This window comes from Pseudozyma hubeiensis (assembly GCF_000403515.1).
Source record: "Pseudozyma hubeiensis SY62 DNA, scaffold: PHS15, whole genome shotgun sequence".
Taxonomy (NCBI): domain Eukaryota; kingdom Fungi; phylum Basidiomycota; class Ustilaginomycetes; order Ustilaginales; family Ustilaginaceae; genus Pseudozyma; species Pseudozyma hubeiensis.
Genome location: NW_012133797.1, coordinates 129055 through 148623, shown reverse-complemented (window position 1 = coordinate 148623; position 19569 = coordinate 129055). Strand labels below are relative to the sequence as shown.

At 56.2% G+C, this 19569-nt stretch overlaps 8 protein-coding genes across 8 annotated transcripts in view; 4 read left to right on the top strand and 4 right to left on the bottom strand.

Moving 5' to 3' along the window:
• Positions 1-1428, bottom strand: part of PHSY_001268 (hypothetical protein) — a gene marked incomplete at both ends in the record, with an annotated part of 1947 nt that extends 519 nt beyond the window's left edge. Inside the window, 4 exons of the mRNA XM_012331900.1 lie at positions 1-457; positions 634-881; positions 965-1252; positions 1342-1428. The exon at positions 1-457 is cut by the window's left edge and continues 519 nt beyond it. Of these exons, the coding sequence (XP_012187290.1) occupies positions 1-457; positions 634-881; positions 965-1252; positions 1342-1428 (1080 nt within the window). The remainder of the gene's footprint in view (positions 458-633; positions 882-964; positions 1253-1341) is intronic.
• Positions 1429-1884: 456 nt separating this feature from the next.
• PHSY_001267 (thermoresistant gluconokinase) lies at positions 1885-3681 on the top strand (the record flags this gene model as incomplete). Its single annotated transcript, XM_012331899.1, has 1 exon — positions 1885-3681. The coding sequence occupies one exon, from the start codon at positions 1885-1887 to the stop codon at positions 3679-3681; it is 1797 nt and encodes a 598-aa protein (XP_012187289.1).
• A 298-nt stretch (positions 3682-3979) lies between these two features.
• PHSY_001266 (NADP-dependent L-serine/L-allo-threonine dehydrogenase) lies at positions 3980-5077 on the top strand (the record flags this gene model as incomplete). The annotated part of the gene is made up of 1 exon (XM_012331898.1): positions 3980-5077. One exon carries the CDS (start codon positions 3980-3982, stop codon positions 5075-5077), a length of 1098 nt encoding a protein of 365 aa, XP_012187288.1.
• A 113-nt stretch (positions 5078-5190) lies between these two features.
• PHSY_001265 (L-kynurenine/alpha-aminoadipate aminotransferase) lies at positions 5191-7467 on the bottom strand (the record flags this gene model as incomplete). Its single annotated transcript, XM_012331897.1, has 1 exon — positions 5191-7467. One exon carries the CDS (start codon positions 7465-7467, stop codon positions 5191-5193), a length of 2277 nt encoding a protein of 758 aa, XP_012187287.1.
• A 451-nt stretch (positions 7468-7918) lies between these two features.
• Positions 7919-8486, top strand: PHSY_001264 (hypothetical protein; the record flags this gene model as incomplete). Its single annotated transcript, XM_012331896.1, has 2 exons — positions 7919-8071; positions 8160-8486. The coding sequence occupies 2 exons, from the start codon at positions 7919-7921 to the stop codon at positions 8484-8486; spliced, it is 480 nt and encodes a 159-aa protein (XP_012187286.1).
• A 110-nt stretch (positions 8487-8596) lies between these two features.
• On the bottom strand, positions 8597-10259 carry PHSY_001263 (epoxide hydrolase; the record flags this gene model as incomplete). Its single annotated transcript, XM_012331895.1, has 3 exons — positions 8597-8841; positions 9170-9536; positions 9618-10259. The coding sequence occupies 3 exons, from the start codon at positions 10257-10259 to the stop codon at positions 8597-8599; spliced, it is 1254 nt and encodes a 417-aa protein (XP_012187285.1).
• A 488-nt stretch (positions 10260-10747) lies between these two features.
• PHSY_001262 (hypothetical protein) lies at positions 10748-12895 on the bottom strand (the record flags this gene model as incomplete). The annotated part of the gene is made up of 1 exon (XM_012331894.1): positions 10748-12895. One exon carries the CDS (start codon positions 12893-12895, stop codon positions 10748-10750), a length of 2148 nt encoding a protein of 715 aa, XP_012187284.1.
• Positions 12896-13486: 591 nt separating this feature from the next.
• Positions 13487-13738, top strand: PHSY_001261 (oligopeptide transporter; the record flags this gene model as incomplete). The annotated part of the gene is made up of 1 exon (XM_012331893.1): positions 13487-13738. One exon carries the CDS (start codon positions 13487-13489, stop codon positions 13736-13738), a length of 252 nt encoding a protein of 83 aa, XP_012187283.1.
• Positions 13739-19569: the final 5831 nt, after the last annotated feature.

Sequence of the window (19569 nt, the reverse complement as noted above, 5' to 3'; positions counted from 1 at the left end):
GGGCACGATGAGGGTGGATGAGGAGAGGGGGTCGGTGGGGTGTGGAGGGGTGAGGAGGGAGGTGGGCAGCGTGGAACGGGTGGGCGGAGCGGAGGTCGAGGTGGTGTTGGTGGATAGCACGGGTTTCGGTGGAGTGGGCGAGTCGGCGTTGGCACCGGACGGTGGTGTCTTTGATAAATCCGTGGCTGTTGGGTGGGTAGCTGTGGAGCTATTCTGGGCTGCTGGTCCGGCATCTTGTCGATCTGCGTCGTTCGGTGGCAAGGATCCGCCTGCACCATCTGCAACAATTTTGTGAGGTATCGCTGTCGCCGACGCTTGTTGATCCAGTTTTGCATCCGTCACGCCTCGCTGATTGGGCTCCACATCTGTGCCGTCCTGCAGCTGCACTCCGCTCTCATTCCTATCGGCACCCGACTTGCTCCTGTCACGATCTTCAAAGAGCCACCCACCGCTGCTGCTGCGTAAGAACAAAAGGAAACAAAGGGCAAGTTTCAGTCTCTCTGTTTCCCTGTTCTCTTGCAGCAGCGACGTGGCATCCGCACACAACATCTTCCAACGAGCTTGAACTTTTGTTTGCAATTACTGTTACAACGAGGTGTGGAATGCCGACGGGAAGAGAGGGTTCAAACTCACTACGCCTGTGATTGCTTGGATCCCGCCTCTTCGGAGACGCATTCTCGTTCGAGCTCTTCTCTGCGTTCTCGACGACGTTTGACGTCCCAGTTGTGTACGCGGGCGGTGTTGACTTCCATGATGGTGATCTGTTCGCGCAGAAAGTCGAGGTCCTCTTTGGATGATGTGAGCGACTTCTCTGCTCCGGCGAGTTTGGCTGCGAGTAAAGAGATGGCTTCGTCCAGCGGGTATTCGAGCATGACATTGGCCTACAAGCAAGTAAGAGATGGAAACTTCGGTCAGCGGTAAAGTCAAATGGTGCACAGGATTGGCTTCGCGTGCAAGACCTTACCCCGAGCCACAGGTGCACAGTGTCGACAGGGTCCAACTTGGCTTTGGCGTAGAGCGTATCGTTGAGCTCAAAGGTGGTCTCTATTGATTCTGGATCGTCCTTCTTCTCCTTGAGGAAGTTGACCATTTGAAGCGTCTTGCGGATGTCTGGAATCTTTTCTTCCAGGCCTCGACGTCGCTGTGCCGTGTTCAGCTCCATGAACTTGTACTTGGACATGGTCTCTTGGAACTTTTTGAGAGTGGGCTCGACTTCTTCATCTGGTCCGCCGAGGTATTCTTGCACGTTGGACTGTATGTCGCCGAAGTGGAGAGAAGCAGAGTGCGAGAGAGTGAGTGTATAGTGCAAAGTGCGCGGTGGAAAGCGATGTGAAGACTTACGATGAACGGTGCGTGTGGGATGCCTCGCGAGTTGGTCTCCACTTTGGTCTGCGATGGACCAGCGACGGACGATGATGCTGACGACATTGTTGCGCTAATCCCCGTTCTTGATCGCACCGAGCTGGTGCTGAGGCGATGCTTGCTGGGTGGTGGTCTCGTCGATGAGCAGAGAGTGGAGCGTGCAGCAGGTGTTGGTCTTCTTCGGCCATTTTCAGTCGTACTCTGCTTCCTCTCGCGCGAGATGTTCGTGTGTGTGTCTTTATCTGTCAAGTTGAGCGTGTCGAGCGAGGGTCCACGGCCAAATCCGAAATTCGGGAACAGCAGCGCAGTGTCCGTGCATGGCCTACCCAAGTACAATTGCACACTGCAGTGTCAATCTCTCCATCACTCTCACCAACATCAACCCACCTCAATCACAACCACCATCTGTTGACGCATCATCAGAGCACACAAGCTCCATAACCCAAAGAGCGGTGTCTTCACTTCGCGTCATTGACTTCACGGGACACCTCGAACGTCTCCGCTGCATCTTCAAGTCTGCAAATGGTCAGCGACACCATGTCGGCAACCATCATTGCACCGGGCGAGATCCCGAATGCAACGCCCGAACAGCTCTCGCCCATTCTTCTGCGCCTATTGGAATGTCCCAAGGAGCTACTCTCAGATCTGTCGTCGCAATCCGCGGCTGCCATCGCTGATCTGCCGCAAGACTCGCGACCAGAATCGTACGAAGGTCTGCTCGATGTCGCTCGCTTTTGCGTGGAAGACGAACCGGGATGGGAGGCGGAACGTCGCGCCAAGTTCATCGGCGGGCACCCGCGCATCGGCGCACCGCTCAATGCACCCACGTCTGAGCTCAGCGAAGAGAGTCGGAAGGAACAGATGAAAGGAGGTCAGGTGGATCCTGCCACGCTCGAGAGTAAGTACGCCTGTGAGCTCCCATTAAAGCTTCTGAAAGATATCCAGATTTCGATTGCTGACTCCCTCCTTGTGCCAATGCATCCAGGACTAGCAAGGCTGAATGCTATCTATGAGGCCAAATACCCAGGCCTGCGCTTCGTTACGTACGTCGCTGGTCGATCTAGAGCTGCCGTCGCCGACGAGATTGCGTCGTTGCTCGGCGAAAAGGTGGCTGCACTCAAGGATGCCAAGGACCTTGCCAAAGACGAGGTGCGAGCACAAGGTACCGACGAGTGGCAATCGGAGCTCGACCGAGCCTCAGACGCACTGTGGGAGATCGCAGTAGATCGCGCCGGAAAGTTGACGGCCGAAGCGGAAAGCAAGAGCGACAGCAAGACGGTATCATCAACCAAAGAAGACGGTGAGGATCCCACAAAAGACGCTGCCGCAGTGGCCAGCCAACAAGACAAAACAATCGGACAGGATGTACCGTTCTTATCATTAGCCTCGTTCCGCATGCTTGTTCTCTCTTCTCCCGTCCTCGAATCCTTTTTCAAATCCGACCTCACCGAATCCTTCTACCTCGAACCCGTCGAACGATCGCAGAGCGGAGGCGCCTACGCCTGGCACACCGCGCCAAGTCTTCCAGGAGCTCCCAGGGCGGTGCCCGGAGCAAGCAAGGAGAGCAGCTGGGCGACAAGCGAAGCCACCTATAGTCGCGATGTGACGACGGGCGCAAGGGGAAAGGTGGTCGGCTTCTTGGGAAACTTGCTGGGCGAGGAAGGAAAAGCGAAGATGAATCAGTTGGCAGATCAGGTGGGGCAGCGGTTGCAGACGCATACCGTGACAGGGCCGAGACCGTCGTTTGGTCGGAACTCGACCCTGGATGGCGGCAAGATGGACACGCAGGAGCTGAGAGAGAAGGAGGCGGAGGAGAGACGCAAAGCGGCAGAGGATAGGAAATCAACGCTTGGCAATCGGCTGTTCAACGCGTTGAGAGCGCCGGCCCGCACGCCGTCAACCCAGGATCTGAAGGCTGCCGCGTCGGCGGATAGCTCGTCGATATCAGGATCGGCAGAGGAACGAGGCCGAACGCAGGAGAAGCAATCATCGTCAGGTACGACGACGGCAAAAGCTGACAAGCGGATCAGTCTCAGAGGAAGCGATCTGTCGACAGCAGGACCCAAGGCTGCGGCTGAGGCCCTGCGTGCGGCACAGGAGGCTCTGCTGCAAGAACGTCCTGCCTTTGTGATCGACGAGGTGGGCGAGGACGAGGGTGAAGGCGACGAGGGGGCAGAGAACGCTGCTGACGTGGAAGAGTTGGGCGATGTGGTGGATGGGAATGGGGAGGAGGGCCAGGGCGGACAAGAGGCGCAAGGATTGTTGAGCGGAGACGCTGCGAGGAGGGCTCAAGAGTTGCGCTCGGCGCCCGTTCAATGAGAGCGCTGTGCTTTGTTGTTGCAGCTGTGTACAGCGTATTGCGTTCCTCGTTGGTATGTGTGTGGCGCTGATCACGCCTAGAGTGTGCTCCGCCTATGTGATCAGCTCGAGACTTGGGTCGCGTTTGATGGCAAGGGTAATGCTTGCCTGAGTGTAATTCCAGAAATGTTTGATCGACCCAATCTGATCCACGAAATCGGACCGCTGTGCCGCACAGACCCGCTCGGCAATTGACACTCGAGTCGCCGCGCCTTTGTCCAGACTTGGGCCTGGAAGCTTCACGGCTGTGTTTGCCGCTATGACGCTAGGACACAGCTTGGTTCGGCTTTCCAAGTCTCTCCCTGCCACACCATCTCCGCACGATTGTCGTATTGGTTCCGCGCAAGCACCCTGCTGCATGTCTTTCGCTGCTCTTCCACGAATTTTTGCGTCTCGAATCGTTCCTCAAGCCGTCGCTGCCGCCTCTGTACGACGCCTCGCTGTTCTTCCATCATCCACACGTCTCGCACCTCGAGCTTTTACATCTTCCTCCATCGTCAAGACTTTGTCTAATTCAGGACCGGATCGGATCTTTCCCAGCATGACGACTGTATTCCCTACGCAACGCTTGCACAACAAGACGGTGCTCGTCACCGGTGCGTCAGGTGGAATCGGTAAGGAGACCGCCATCCTCTTTGCCCGAGCCGGCTGCAATGTCATCCTCACCGCGCGTCGAGCCGAAGAGCTGTCCGCCGCAGCAACCGAGTGTTCTCTCGCCAACCAACAAGGTCAGACCGGCGCAGGCGGCAACTTTGCTGCCATCACACTCGATATGAGGGATCGAACCCAGCTCGATGGTCTCATCTCTTCCCTGCCCGATTGGGCCAAGGACGTCGACATCCTCGTCAACAACGCCGGTCTGGTGCTGGGTACCGACAAAGTCGGCGACATCTCCCCCGAAGAGATCGACGTTATGATCGATACCAACGTCAAAGGTCTCATCCACCTAACCCAGATCTTTGTCAAGGAGTTCAAGAAGCGAAACGCCGGCCACGTGATCAACCTCGGCAGCATCGCCGGCAGGGAAGGATATCCCGGAGGATCGATCTACTGCGCAACCAAGTTCGCCGTCAACGCCTTCACCTCGGCCTTGTTGAAGGAGCTGGTGGATACGCCGATCAGAGTGACCGAGATCCAACCGGGCATGGTGGAGACCAGTTTCAGCGTGACCAGGTTTAGAGGGGATAAGGATGCAGCGGGTAAGGTGTATCAGGGTTTGCAGCCGTTGACTGGGCAGGATATTGCGGAGGAGATCGTTTGGGCGGCTAACAGGCCGGCTCATGTGAATATCGCCGAGACGCTCGTGTTCCCCGTCAACCAGGCCAGTCCGTACCATGCGTACCGTGGCGGACACTGAAAGGAGATCGTTGTGCAGGAGGGTAATCCCTTGGTTGCAATGCAGTGCGATACACTGTCCTGAATGTTCGAGAACGTGCGCGGGGACGTGAGTCTGTGCATCCTTCTTGCTCGCTACTCCTCGTCGAAGGATTCTACGTGATCATCTTGCGCTTCATCTTCTTCGTCGTACTGCGCATCCTCCAGATCGTACTCCACCTGCGCCTCTTCCTCCTCTTCCACATCCAGCACATCGTCTTCGTCCTCTAGCTGGTGCTGTCCATCACCACTGTCGCCGTTACCCTGCTGATACTGCATCAACAGCGCACGTTGCAACTCCTGATCTTCCCCGTCTGCCTGTTCCCACGTCCCTTGGCTTTCCTCGTCGTCGTGGTCGTACTGCACCTCACCTTCGGAATCTTCGACGCTGTTCCCTCCATCCCGTCTTGCGTTGTCTGTCCTCGCCAGATCGGTCCTCTGCGACGTACTGGCCGACATCTCGGTTGCAAAGCTCACCTCTGCACCTCCGGCCTCGTCCGCGTCCAGCGGACCATCGCCCCACCTCCACGCCTGTCTCGGCAGCACGCCACGATTCGCCCTCAAACCTCTAACCCTGTACGCCTCCAACCCACCCGCATTCGTCGCTCTCGACGCCACCTCCGGCAACAACCTATCCCTCTCCTCATTCACAAATATCCTTTTCGCGGTAGACCACCCGATGCCATCCGGTTCGACGTGCAGCGTCGACTCGACTTGCTCATCGTGCTCTTGCTCCTCGTCATCCGGTTCCTCCGTCCAGCTGTATTGGGCGGGTGGAAGGGCGAACGAGTAGCGGAGCAGATCGCGTTGTGCGAAACCTTGTTCGGCATCGTCGTGTTCCGCTTCGGCGGAGGAATCCGCTGATTCGTCCGAGTACGAGTGGCGTCGTTTGCGACGGCGACGTTGTGTGTGCGGAAGGGGCTGGGTGGCTGTTCCCCAGGGTCGACTTGCCTGGCCGCGAATCTCGCGTGAGATGGGTCCGAGAAGATCCAATGGATCGGCTTCCATGGTGGCAACTCGCTTGGCAAAGATGCTGTCCGGATCCGGATCTGTTCTAGCACGTTTCTTGCCTCGGCTTTCCCCAGACGCGGCATCGGCCTCTTCGTCTTCGTCGTCTTCCGCGTTGGAAAGATGCCGTACAGCCGACGTTTCACCAACGTTGGCGGGCACCAGCTGCTCCAATGCCAAGTCGGACCATACCTCCTTTAGGATCTTAGACGAAGCCGGCAATCCACCCAGTGTTGCTGCCACCGCCTGACTCGCGGGACCACTCCCATATATGTTGGAGCCTGGCCGCAGCAGCGCCGCATACGAGGTACACCCGGGACCGTGTCGTCGGAATGGCCACATCGGAGGAGCCAAAACAGTCGATGTAGTAGTCCGGAAAAGCAAATTCGGCGACAGATCCAGCTTCTTTGCCGACCTTATCGTGTCGACCTGTGACGTTGCAGCATCCCCATCCTTCGCCGCCCCGGAAGTCGAGCCATGATGATGCGAATCGACATTCCAATCCGTATAGGTGCCTGCGGAGCCGACGAGTTTGGAGCGGGAAGCTTTGTTGATAAAGCTGTTCCAGGCGTTGCTGACTGCACTTCTGCGACCGTGACTGGACTGACCGAGGTTGATGAAACCGTCCAAGCCGCCGCCAAAGTCCAATCCTAGGGTTGCAGCTGTATCCCCTAGACCGGCGCCGAGGTTTGCAGCGGCATTTGCCGAGAGTGTACCGCCGACGATGGCGCTGTCTGCCGCAATCATGCCGCCGAGTGGACCGAAAAGGTTCCCAAAGGGATACGAGGGATGTTGATCAGCGGGTAACATATCTCCATGCATATCGAGAGACGCCGGAACGAGATCCTCGTTTAAGCTCACGAACTCGGATGTGATCTTTGGCCTAGGTACAGCCGGCGCGGCATCTGCATTGGCACCGCCTCCCGCTTCGTCTGCGTCCGAATCGTCATCGTTTGCTCCGCCGTCTCGATTTGCAAAGATGCTGCTGAGGAAGGCATGTCCCGTTCCATCTAGCTCGTTGGCGGACGCATCTATGAGGTGGTTCGATACGAGGGCGTTGAGTTCCGGGTGGTGGTAGAATGTGGACCCGAGGACGAAGGTACCCGGTGGTTGTTGTGATCCGGGGTTGGGCTGGTTGGAGGATGCGGGGTCGTGAGCGGCATGTTGGTCGACGGGATCGAGGAATAGAGGAGGGAAGGTGAGAGTGCCTCTTGAGCGAATTGTAGAGGCGGCCGACCGTTGCGACTGAGTATGCGTGGATGGCGAAGCGGTGCCAGAAGAGCCGGATGCTGTCAGAAGATCATGAGGTGGTGGTACGCGATGTTGTGTGTAAGGAATACGGTTGTAGAAGACGTCGGAAGCCATGATTAAGCATGACAGCCGGTCAAGACTGGCGTGCGAAGCTCTACGTCAGCTTCAGGGACATCTGTGTTCGATCAGAGTAGTGGTAGAGAAGGTATTGGTCCAATCGTTGGTTGCTGTTGATCACATTGCAGCGAGAAAGGGTCCTCGAACGCAGCTGCAGCAAGTCGCCTGTATTTGGCTTGTGCTCCTCCACTGTGCCTTTTTCTTGAGCCGCGGAACTTTGATTTTGTGCCATTTTGTGAGACTCGCAACTTTCCTCGACGCGCTTTTAGGAAATCGGAGCCAAAAGCGAAATCAACAGGGAGAGACGCGTCCTCACTCGGCACTTGAGCAGTGTTTCTTGTTCTCGTCTCGAGTGTTGGTTTGCACAAGAACCTCTTCTCTGCTCGTCAACACCACCACTATCTCCACCATCTCTACCAACCCTCACGATTGTCACATCGCTGCAACAATGGCCACCATCCAAGAAGTCCTCGACCAGGTCGCTGCGCTGCCCACCGCGCCCAAACCCTACATCAACCCGTACGCCGGTCACCGCTCTCTCTCCGAACACGAGCAGGAGCTGTTGGGCGAATATGCTCGCCTAGCTGACACCATTCGACGCGTAAGCACAACTGCATCCTCCTTTCATTCTTCCTAGTCTCACATTTCACTCACCTGCTCGTTTCCCTCCTCGCTTGGTCTCTTCACAGGTCGCGGCGCTCTCCACGCTCCTCTCGTCGTCCTCTGCGCACGCCAACCTGCTCACACAACTTCGCGTGCTCGAACGCAAGATGGGGTTGGTGCTCACTCTGTATAAAGCTTCCGTGTGGGCTACGGTGCAGGAACAGGCCGAGATGGCCGAGGCAGAGGCAATGGCAGCGGCTGGTGCGGATGCATACGGTATGGAGATGGCCATGGGATACGGTGCAGATGCTGCGAATGGTGCGGGTGGGTACTATTACGGCGCGAATGGGAGCGGGGAGGAAGAAGCCGGGGGAGATGACACTGTCGTGATGCGTCAACAGGAGTACTATTGAGGGCTCGGGCGCTTAGGATGGAAAATCACATCATCAGGTCAAGGATTCTGGTATATATAGCAGTGCAGACCGAAGCGGCCGCGATGGTGGCCCACACGTCCAGCGAAACGCTACCAACGACGACGGTAGAGGTGTCTGCAGCGGAGCTCCCGATAGATCAGCGCCTGCTGCCTGCCTTCAGTCCTTTCAGAAACGCGCCCAGCCACATAATCAGACAGGCGCACGACAAATGATGGGCTTGGCTTCGTGCCGTGACACGTGAGATAGCCAATCAGCACGTGCTCGTCGAGGCCAAGCTTCAGCATCCATGGCGACGCACATTCCGCACCAGATCGGTCGCATCGCCTTCTCGTACCTGTCGTCCGCGAGATCAGCCATAGGAAGCAAGCGTTCTTACAAACGATTGCTCTGGTCATGATCATACTCGCATCGCAATTCTACGTTGCGATCTTTCACCTTTAATGCTTACAAACAAGTTGCTAGTCCTACGTCTCCATATCTGAGATGGCTGTACGTTTGTCTCTCGCTCTCTCTGTCGGTACCATTTGATCAGCTAAAGAACCTCTCAATCTCCTCCAACACCACCTGTGGCGCCTCCTCGGGAACAAAATGTCCACAATCCACACCCTTCCCTTCCACCTTCCCGCCCTCCACACACTTCTTCCACATGTCCACCGCCCCACCGTACATCATCTCGATCACACCCTTTTTCCCCCACAACACCGCCACCTCACACCGAATCTTCCTGCCCCTCTCCCTATCTTGTCGGTCCAGCTCCAGATCCGGTGCGTTGAGCGGTGCGCTGGCACGATAGTCTTCGCACATTGCCAAGACTGAGGCTGGTTGGGAGAGGTTCGCGAGGTACTCGGACGTTCTCCAGTCGGACACGGTGGTGGAGCAGGGGGGAGATGTGGCGTAACGGATTCCAGAGGAGAGGTAGACGGAAGGGTTAGAGGAGATGAACGTCTCGGCGATGGTGGGTTGGAGGAGGAAGAACCAGTGGTAGTAGTAGGTCGCGAATCGGTAGTCGGTTGTTTGATACATGTCCAGCTGCATCACCATCCAGAATGAAGCTGCAAGTCAGTGAAAAGGAGCGATGCAGTGAGAGTGAACGGGTTGGACACAACTCACAGTCGGGGCAATATCCAACATGATCAGCTTGTTCAACTTTTCCGGCCAATCCAATCCCAACCTATGAGCCACCCTCGCACCACGATCGTGCGCAACCACCCAGAACTTGTCATGACCCAAGCTCTGCATCAGCTCGATCATATCCCTCGCCATCTCTCGTTTGGAGTATCTGGAGTACTTGACACCATCGCTCTTGGGTGGCGGCGCAGAGCTTTTACCGACTCCACGATTGTCCGGGATGACGATCTCCCATTTGCCAGTGGCTGCGAGCAGCGGTGCTACGTCCGACCATATCACGTGCGTCTGTGGATATCCATGCAGCAGTAGAAGTGGTCGAGCGGTGGATGACGAAGGTGATGGTTTGAAGTGACGGTAGAAGATCGATACCGAGACGTCGGGATCGTTGGTGGGTGCAGGGACGGAGACGTGCGAAGAGGTGAAGCCGGCGCTGTCGAAAGGGTTCGTGAACGGAGCTGATGACATGATTGGATTGGCTCTGAGATGAATCGTATCAACGATAGCTGTGGTAATGATGTTGGAGTAGTGTAGACGTCGGTCGATGGTTTCCGTGTTGCAGTATGTCCGAGGCGGGTTTCCAGCGTCAGTGCGGGGTAAAAAAAGTTGACAGCGCACGGTGCGCATCGCTTAAAAATGCATTACCGCGGACAACCCAGGCCATCCAGTATCGCCTTGCAGCTTTTGCCCGTTCCTCACCCTCGCATACTCTTCTAAGTCTGTAAACTTTTGTCGCCATCAATACAACAATTAAACCTAGTTCACGGTCGGACCATCCATCGCTGCAACCCAAGCTTCCATTTTGGCCTACGCAGCAGCACACCTCGCGAAACACTGCCGACCCGCAGACGCGTGCTCCCCGCTGTCTTCTGCTTCCGAAGCCATAAGCGAGGTCGCTGTCGATCTGCCCTGCAGCATCTCGCCGCGCCGAGGCAATCCAATGCACCCACAAGACACCATTGCGACCACACCCAACCTAACCTCACCACACAATAAGTTTTACGGTAAGAATGCATCTATGATGTGTATCTGAGACAGTAGCCATTAGAGAATACAGGTAATTCAGAGCAAATAATACAGGACCAGAGTGAAAGAAAGATTGCCAGGCGAACGGTTCACCGACGTTCGGAGGAGTAGTAGTCGCCAGCTGCAGCAGCCAGCGTGCTGGTGCCTTGTCCTTGACTGTGGGCTGGAGGTGCTGCAGTCGCTCCATAGCCGTCCGTCTGCTGTCCTCCGTACAGATTGACACCGCCCGAACCAGCTGCCAAGCTTCCTGCAGCGCCAAAGCCATCGTAGCTGCTCGCGCTGTGCGTGTGACTGTGCGATCCACCGCCACCCCCGCTGCCAAACCCAACGTTGCCCGTAGGGCCAGTGTAGCCGCCCGTGCCACCTGGAGCACTGAAAGCCATCCCCTGGCCGCCCATATTCCACGCGTTTCCACCATAGGTGTTCGGTACGCCGTACATGCCTGCAGCGCTGGCGGAACGATCATAGTCGAACGACGATGAGTCGGGAAGACGCGTGTCCTTGACAGACGGAGAAGCTCCTGGATAGCTCGCATCGCGGTAGTGACCGCCCGAAAGGTCCACCGACGACATGGGGCCTGCGCCCATCGCGCCTCCAAACTGAGTATCGGGCCCAAGATCGGCGAGCACCGGCGGAGCGCCGTCGTACGAGGCGCTGTACTTGCCGATGATCTTGCACAGCGCAGAGGCGAGCACCTTCCATGGGAACACCTTGACATCCTTTTCGATGTTGCGTGGCTTCGGGTTCGGGAAGCCCATGATCAGCTTGAAGAAACGTTCGCATTCGCGCTTGTTCTTGCTGACCGTGATCGGACGGAAACCCTCCAGGTTTCGTCGGATGCGGTTCTTCTCCTCTACCGTGAAGCGGCTGGCGACCAGCGCTTCGAGCAGGTAGATGGTGTCTACCGAAGTGACAAAGCACTCGTTCTTGTCCTCGCGGAAGATGCACGAGATGACGATGCTGTTGGGCACGTACTGCGAAGGCAGGATGGGTCGGAAGGTGGCATGGATCGTCGTGCCTTCCTGACGCCTCCAGAACTGTACCAGTCGACGGCCGCTGCGCCATTCGTCGTGCGACCAGCCCACTGCCATCTCGGTGAGGTTGCCGTGCAGCTCGAGCTTGGCGCGCGGAGCACCTCCGCCGCTGCCGCCGGGTGGGCTGTACATGGGATCGTTCGGTACTACCATGGGCGCCGGTGTGATCGATCCTTGAATCTGCGTGGCGCGCATGAGCTGCGGGAGCCCACCGCCCAAACCCAGCTCGTCGGACGACCCAGATCCGTTGTGACCGCTGAGCGGTGATTGCAGAGTCGTGTTGGAGTTGAGCGACTCGCGACGGTCATCGGCATCGTAGAAGCCAGCGCCGAGCCCAGGGAGCACGACGTTTGAGCGACCCGGCGTCAGCTGACCAGGTACGCCCATTCCACCGCGACCAGTGCGGCGTCCAACGCTCTGTGCACTTCGGGCATCTTGACCCATCGGGCGACCGTACACGTTGGCAGCGCCGGTGCCCAGAACAGGGAACGACGCGGGACGTCGTAGCTGCGAGTGGTCGGAAGAGCCCCGGAGCTCCTCCATCGGGTCAGCCGAACGCTTCAGCGATCTGGGTGAACCACTCTCGATCTTGGGGGCCGACTCATCGCTGCTTCCGGATGCCAAAGAGACGCCCAGACCGACGGGCCGAGGCGGTGGTCGATTGACAATGGTGCGAGGGTCATTGTAGCCGGCAGAAGCGAAGCGGCTTCGCGTTGGCGAGGTTTCGGAAACAAGGCCCGACGAACGCCCAGAAGGTGACCTCTGAGCTGGGACCAAGTTGTAGTTGTTGTATTGGTTCGCGTTGACGTCGCCAAACGAGTAGGCATCGCTGGAACCGCCAAGCGCAAGCTGACTTACGCCCGAGTTGAGCGATTGGTGTCGTACGTGTGCTCCAAAGTGGCCCTGTCCAGCATAGTGCTGCGACGTGGTTGGGTGAAATCCGCCAAGAGCCTGGGTCTGAGCCAAAGTGCCGGCGCCGCCGAGGTCGTGCGTGTAGTTGCCGTGCTGTTGAGAACGCGGCGCTTGTTCGTCGTAGCCGTATGTCGAAGTCTCGGGCTTGACTCGACCGAAGCTAGCAGGGAAGCCGCCGACAGAAGTGGTTGTATAGCCCGCCGAGCTCGAGGATGGGTCAGGAGATTGGAAGCTCGAAGGACCGGCCGGGCTGAAGCTTAGAGCAGGGTTGGTGGAAGCAGCTCCCGACATGGTGAATGTATCAGACTCTAGGTGATAATATCTATTTTGTCGCGCTGGAGGGTGCCCGACGACGGGAGGTGCTAGGTGAGGTCACAGTGATGTGCTCACTGGGTTGAAAACGTCGAATGAATGAGCGGGGACGTCAAGCTGAGACAAGTATGAAGGTGGTGGTAGCAAAGTAAGGAACGACCGAATTGTAGGGTGAGTCAAGAAAGGGGGGGATGGGAAACAGAAACCGCAGGAGAGACACCGCTAGATAAGACACCGGAGGAGTACAAAGCAGGGCGGGTGATTCAGATGCACGCTGCTGTCTTGGAGGCAGTAACGGAAGGAGAGAATGACAGGCGAGACTGGAACCGGCGCAGAAGCAAGAGAGACACTGCGGAGAAGCAGGCGAATCGCTGCCCGTCGTCAGCATACCACACCTCCTGGACCGCTGTATGAGGTGGAACCTGAGGCGTCCTGCGCTCGGAGATGGAAGGAATGGATGCGTCGGCCAGGTGTACGGTGTCGGCTTGGTGAGGTTGATCTCCCGGAAGAGGTAAATGACGCCGACTTGCAATCGAAGCTCCGCGTGGATCTGCGAGTGAGCTGCAGAGGATGAAGCGCTGCGCGATGAGGGGATGGATCGACGGATTGGGAATCGAGGTGGGGAACGAAGGACAGACAGGAAGCAAGGATGCAGGCGGTGTCGATCAGCAAGAGAAGGGTGCAATCGAGAGCGAGGCGGAACAGGACGCAGAGGCAAGAATGCAGCCGCTGGTGGAGCAGCAGATCATCCGGATCAGGACGACAGCGAGGGCGCCCACGCTCGAAGAAGTGCTACAGCAGCAGCAGCAACGACGGCGATGATGACGGCAGCGTCGTCAAGGGGAATGCAGCAGGGCGACTGTATGCGCGACTGTATGCGTCCGAGATGGAAGCCACATCCGGGCATGGAAGGGACGAGGTACGCTTCAAGGGAACAGAGGGGCAGACGAGAAGACGGATGGAGAGAGAGGTCACCATGGACCTCCACGAAGTGCGCAGCAGCAGGAATTGCTTCCGGCCACTTCCTGAGAGGGGGGAGCTGCACAGCCAGGGTAGCGGACGGCAGGAAAGCAAGACATGCCAAAGAAGCCGTTGGCGTGGAAGCCAGGCGAAGAGCAGATGTGAGACATGGTCGCATAATTCGAAGCAGCGGCGGCAGCAGCAAGCAGCAGCAGCGGCAGCTGAAGCTTGACGAACAGTATCTCCAACTAGTCTCTGTAGTCAGTTTCGCCGCGGCCACACTTGCCCGAGCACAGGGTCTACCGTGTATGCAGCCGCATTGATTCTAGAAAAGCCGAAAGCAGAGCGAAGGAGGGGCGGTGAGGATGCTACACAGCTACAAGATCAGTCGCGGGCTTGTCCTGTCGATCGTATGACATGACCACAGCTGCTGAACCGGGTGAATGCCAATCTGTAGCGAGGACGGATACAGCCGAATGAATGACACACATCAGCTGAAAAAACCGAAAAAAGGTCGCCTCCTCAGCGAAATGATGTCCCAAATACTTTTTATTCATTTATTCTTCTTTCACTTCGCTCGTTTCGCCTGTTGAATCAGGTCGAGTACTTCTAGCCCTCACTGCCTTTATCCTAGATCGGAGCATCAAAAAAAAATCTGCATCGGGTGCTGAAAAAAATTCTGAATTTCAGAACGGCGCACAAAAAAAGCCTAAAATGGCGAAATGCGGAATACTGAAATGATGAGGCTTACGGCACGTAGCGCGTCTGCTCAAGAGTTTCGGGACTGTCACACTGTCAATAATCCTCAGCAAGGGCAGAATATGAGAAATCACAGAAAAGATGGACAGTGCAGCGCCGCTCAGGTACAGATTGGGAATGCAAAGCCCCTGCTGATTCGCTACCAGAGGGCGAGCACTTTTTTCTGATTTTCGCTCTGCATTCTGCATTTGGCTCGTTCCATTTTCGTGCTACCGTCTGGCCGGATCGGTCTACGTAGCGGCGTCGAGCGCCATAGGATTTTGCGAGCTAAAATGAGCGACACGATCGACATTCGGGATTGACTTCCCAGCTCGAGGCGCATGTTGCTCGACATTAGTCGATCGTTCGGACTTTATGTCGGCGATCGTTCGCATCGTGGACAGCCAAGACCGACGGGAGCATTACGTGCACTGCGGCTAGTCTTCGGGCGGAAACACTGTCAGGATGAATGTCAGCACCGTCTTGCGACCGCGTATGCGGGAGCGAGACATATACTCGGCGAGTCGCGCAATCGAGCCCGAATTCTGGCGAGGTTGGCCGTGCCGGCGAAAGAAAAGGTCTCTTTGGCATTTCACTTGCTGCGGGGCAAAGTTGAGATGAGCATGGCGTTCAAATTGTAGAGGAGAATCACACGATTGAGCCCAGCTGGACCTTGTACCGAAACCCGAACGATACAAAGGAGACTTGGTGGCGGCTAATTGCGGAAGCCAGGCGGCTAGGGAGGTCAAAAGCAAAGCGGTCAGGGTTGACAGCTCCAACGAACACACGCGAGACAAACCGACAGCAAGGGGCAAAGCGGACGCCGATTGATCTCGAGTGCCGTCGCACGATTGACGGCCATACGCAAGATCAGGTTTCGCCTGGATATGGTGTGTCTCAGATGGGACACGTTTTTCCCTTCACCGCTGCTCTGAGAGCTTCTGTTTCTCCTCTTTACATAATACGTCGGCCGCTTCCGTTGACCGAGTGCTCCATGTATCAGACGTGGAGCAGGCTGTCAGCGAACGGAAGACGTCGAAGATGGGAGGACATGCAAGGAAGCGCACAAAGTGCATGTGCGTGAGCGCGGCTGAGACCCTTCTGGCTGCAGTCCCAGAAGAAGCGAACTCATGCAACGCGGTGGATATGCCGTACTCCATGTAATCGGGACGGGGAGCCAACTCAGACCCAATGGCAGCTGGGGCGCAAGCTTGTACTTTGCTGAGCGGACAAATTGGTATCATTCATGATTGAGGAAGTCTCGATGGCACCTAGGCGGCCATCCGCAACAATCAGCATCAACTCAGGCTCGGGCAAACACGACAATATGACAACCAAGGTCAAATTGATAGCGATGTGGTGGCTTGAAGAGGTGTACAGCAGCAGGCATGAAACATTTCGAAGCCCTGTCAGCAGCAAGCGCGATTCGTGGCTTGCCTTTGTTGCCTTTCGCGCCTTGTTCAGGCTGAAGTGGATCGTCGAGACCCTCGATTTGAACGCGGTCACAAGCGAGCTTTCTGAGGTGGCATCAATGCCTATCGGGTGTCGATATGACCTCGCACTCACAGGATGGTGGAGGACACTATCTTGCGGTGACGAGAGGCAAAGAGAGAGAGAGGCAGGCGCGCGCGCGACACACGGGGCAAGATCGGCTCCACTAGCCTGGCTTCGGCTTGAGCTTGGCGTTCGAACTAAGCGGCAATGTGAGACATCTGTCGGTACGCATTCATAGACGTGCATCTATACGCGATGCCGTTCCCATCTTGGCTCGGCCTGTCTCCTTGCACATCCACCTTCGTGTCCTTCAATTGCAGTAAATCTTCCTTCGTCGCCGCAATGGCTCTATCGCTAACGTAGTTCCAGAGACGACTGTATCCGACGGGATTCTGACAAAGCGGCAGATCGATTTCGACTATTCTCGATGCGAAGATGCGCTACAGCTGGGCATCGGCAATCACCTAGCCTCTCCCGCTGAGTATCCGTGACCAAAGAGATTTACCTGATCACGACTCTGCAACAAATACGAAGATCTTGGCCAAATTACAAAAACCGGACGCTCACGGAGGGCTGAGTCCGGCTGCGGAGACGATCAAAGCAGGCATTGGCGTCTCCGGCGCGGATATCACAGAATGGATCCCCGTCAGCTGTTGCTCGCTGCAGCTTTCCAGAACGCTAGGCTCGTTCGCTTAGGCAAAGATCTCGAGCAAGCTTAGCCTATCTCGACTCAGCCATGCCTCGGTACCGTTCGCCGAGTCAAGTGACGCCCTAAGCGGATACATCAGGCCGACTACCTTTCCAGCATGAACCAGTGTAATCAAGTCGATCAATTGACTACAAACTGGAGAGAGAGTTGAGGTTCGATTGATGGTCGAAATGGAGTCCGCTCGAGTTCTTCGGTTACGCCCACCTCTCGGCTCAAGCCTATCTTTTTAGGCACGAAATCTTCTACAGATGCAGACGAATTGCCGGGCGGCTATGCCAGCGCTCAGCATGAATTCAGTGAGCGCCAAGGCACATGTTCTATTGAATTTTAGACTTTGACGCACCGACGACGCCCAAATCTCGCGGGTCACCCTCTTCGTCGGATCGGGATGGGGCTGTGTTTCTCTTACACGAGCCTGGCTTGCAGGAGACCCTTCGCTAAGGTGGGACAGGGTCGAGAACATGAATCGAACTAGCAATTGAACTTGGAGATCAGCTAACGAGCGTATTATTAATATGATCGCATCGGCACACTGATCTGCTCTATAACTTAGTGCAAAGATCAGCCGTGTCAGTGTTGACAATAAGCACCGAAGCCGGAAGACCCGAGCCACTCTAGAGGGCTTGACCGAGGAGGATTTTGCACGCTGACAGCCTTTCTCGCAGGTATGAGCAAAAAGAGTCGCTTGCGCCAGAGGCCGAATCGATCTCCTATCCCAAAGTCCCAGACGGCAACATCTTGATCGCTCGAGTCTCTTTGGCTGCGTCTGCAGGCGATTGAAACGAAAGAGCAAGCGCCAGACATGCGAACGCCGAGACATCTGCTGCAGTACCTTTATCGGCATTGAAACGATGTCTGATGTCTGATGTTTCTCTATGCACTTCTGGAAATGACCTGAGACCTGTCAGTGTTGGAGTGCGAGACATCGAATGCCACCACTCGGCCAAACCCTGCCGCCGTTCCCATCACGCCGGAATTGTTTCAACAACGACTTGTGATCTGTCCGATACTTGCAATCTATCCGCTACAGCGTCAATCTCGATGTTGCGTCTACGTCGTGAACGGGAGTAGATCGCTCGGCGGATCATGAGCTCGTGCCTCTGGGATCGTTCTCGTTAGAGCAAGGTTTGAGTTTTTTGGTGCTCATCAACTTTTCGCGCCCCGACGCTGCTTTTCAAGCCGTTTCGAGCTCCGCAGCTCACTCTACGCGGTACAGGCACAGCTTCGACGGTTCCAGCCTTTTTTAACGCTGTCCCTCTGCTTGTCCCTGTAGGGCACCGCCCATGCAGCAAGCGGCCTCGCTGCAGTCAGTGTGAATGCTGTGCAGAGCCGCATATGTATCGAGGCGAACTGTTATGGCACGCCAAAGATGGCGCGTTGGTATAGAGTTGGCAGACTCTCTTCGGGGTTGTACCTTAAGCCAGTCTGCTCGGCGAACGATGAACTCGTCAGAAGCGTATTCGCTTAGCAGACGTGTACTCGAGGGCGGAGAGGTATTCGCCGAGCAGGCTCGACAATGCTGCATGTAGCCAAGAAAAACGAGGGGAGCACTGCATGCAGTACGAGCTATGCTGCAAAGCCCTGCAAGAGATCTTCAAGCCAAGCGGCTCAGAGTGATTTTTCTGATCTACGCGACACGATGTCAACACCTGCCAAGACCAAGGAGGTACGCAACTACCACTTTACCCCGAAATGTGCTCGTTCGCTGGATCGCTTTTGCCTGCTCACATCAGCGTTGCTACAGTGGTTGCCCCACCGCCGTGAGCGAGCGCCCCTTTCAGGAACGGTGACGGATGGTTTGATATGCACGATTTTGGGGAATCCTTCTCCGCAGGATCCTCATGACGCACAGATCTAAGCTTGTGAGAACATCGACTCGGGTCGTGGTGATCGAAAGCGATCACCGTACCGAGGAAGTACGACAGGTTCTCACCAAACATAATGATTAGCATGGCGGATGAGAATGCGGCACTGAGATCTCAGCTACCGACAGATGATCGCCGATTGATCCCCGATCAGCCCGATGTCCTGTTTGACGTCGTCAACGGCGATGTGACTGGATCACCATCGATTGCTTGACTGACCCTCTGACTCTGCCACATCTTGGCATGAAGTATCGAGTCATTCACCATCTCGAATCGATACACAAATGCAGACAGCTCGCTGAGCAATTGAGAGCAACATTCAGAGCTTAACGAACGCGTCTGCTTGGGCGGCAAGAAGACCATGGCATCTTGATGCCTAACTTCAAAGTCCAAGAAGTCGATCGAAGCGTACCTTCCGACCTTTTACGTCAATCCGTAGCCATAGGAGTGTCAGAAATGAAGCGGAACACCATATGCCGAGGAGTGTAGAAGGTTCAAACACGTACGTTTGAGGCTGAATGGATGAGTCGGTGAAGTACCACGGATGAAAGCGCTGGACCGGCTACCGTGGCAAGAACTAGACTCTTTCCTCTACTTATCGTCAGTGATCTTAGCCTCACCGTCTCTCGCCAGACTCGATAGAACAGGTGGATCAAAGGCTCTGCTACAGAACACGTTCTAAGGAACGTCGGAATTGTTCGCGAGAACCGAGGCCGCCCCCTCATCATCCTAGGTTCGCATATGGAGAAGCCTTGACACCCCGAAGCGAGCTTCCTCTCACATGGGCGTCAGATACGCATCAGAGAGGCTGAGGTCTACGTTATTCAAGTGGTCCGAGCAAAGCTTGTCCTGATGGTGTGGTCGACTGCGTTGAACATCCTTACCTT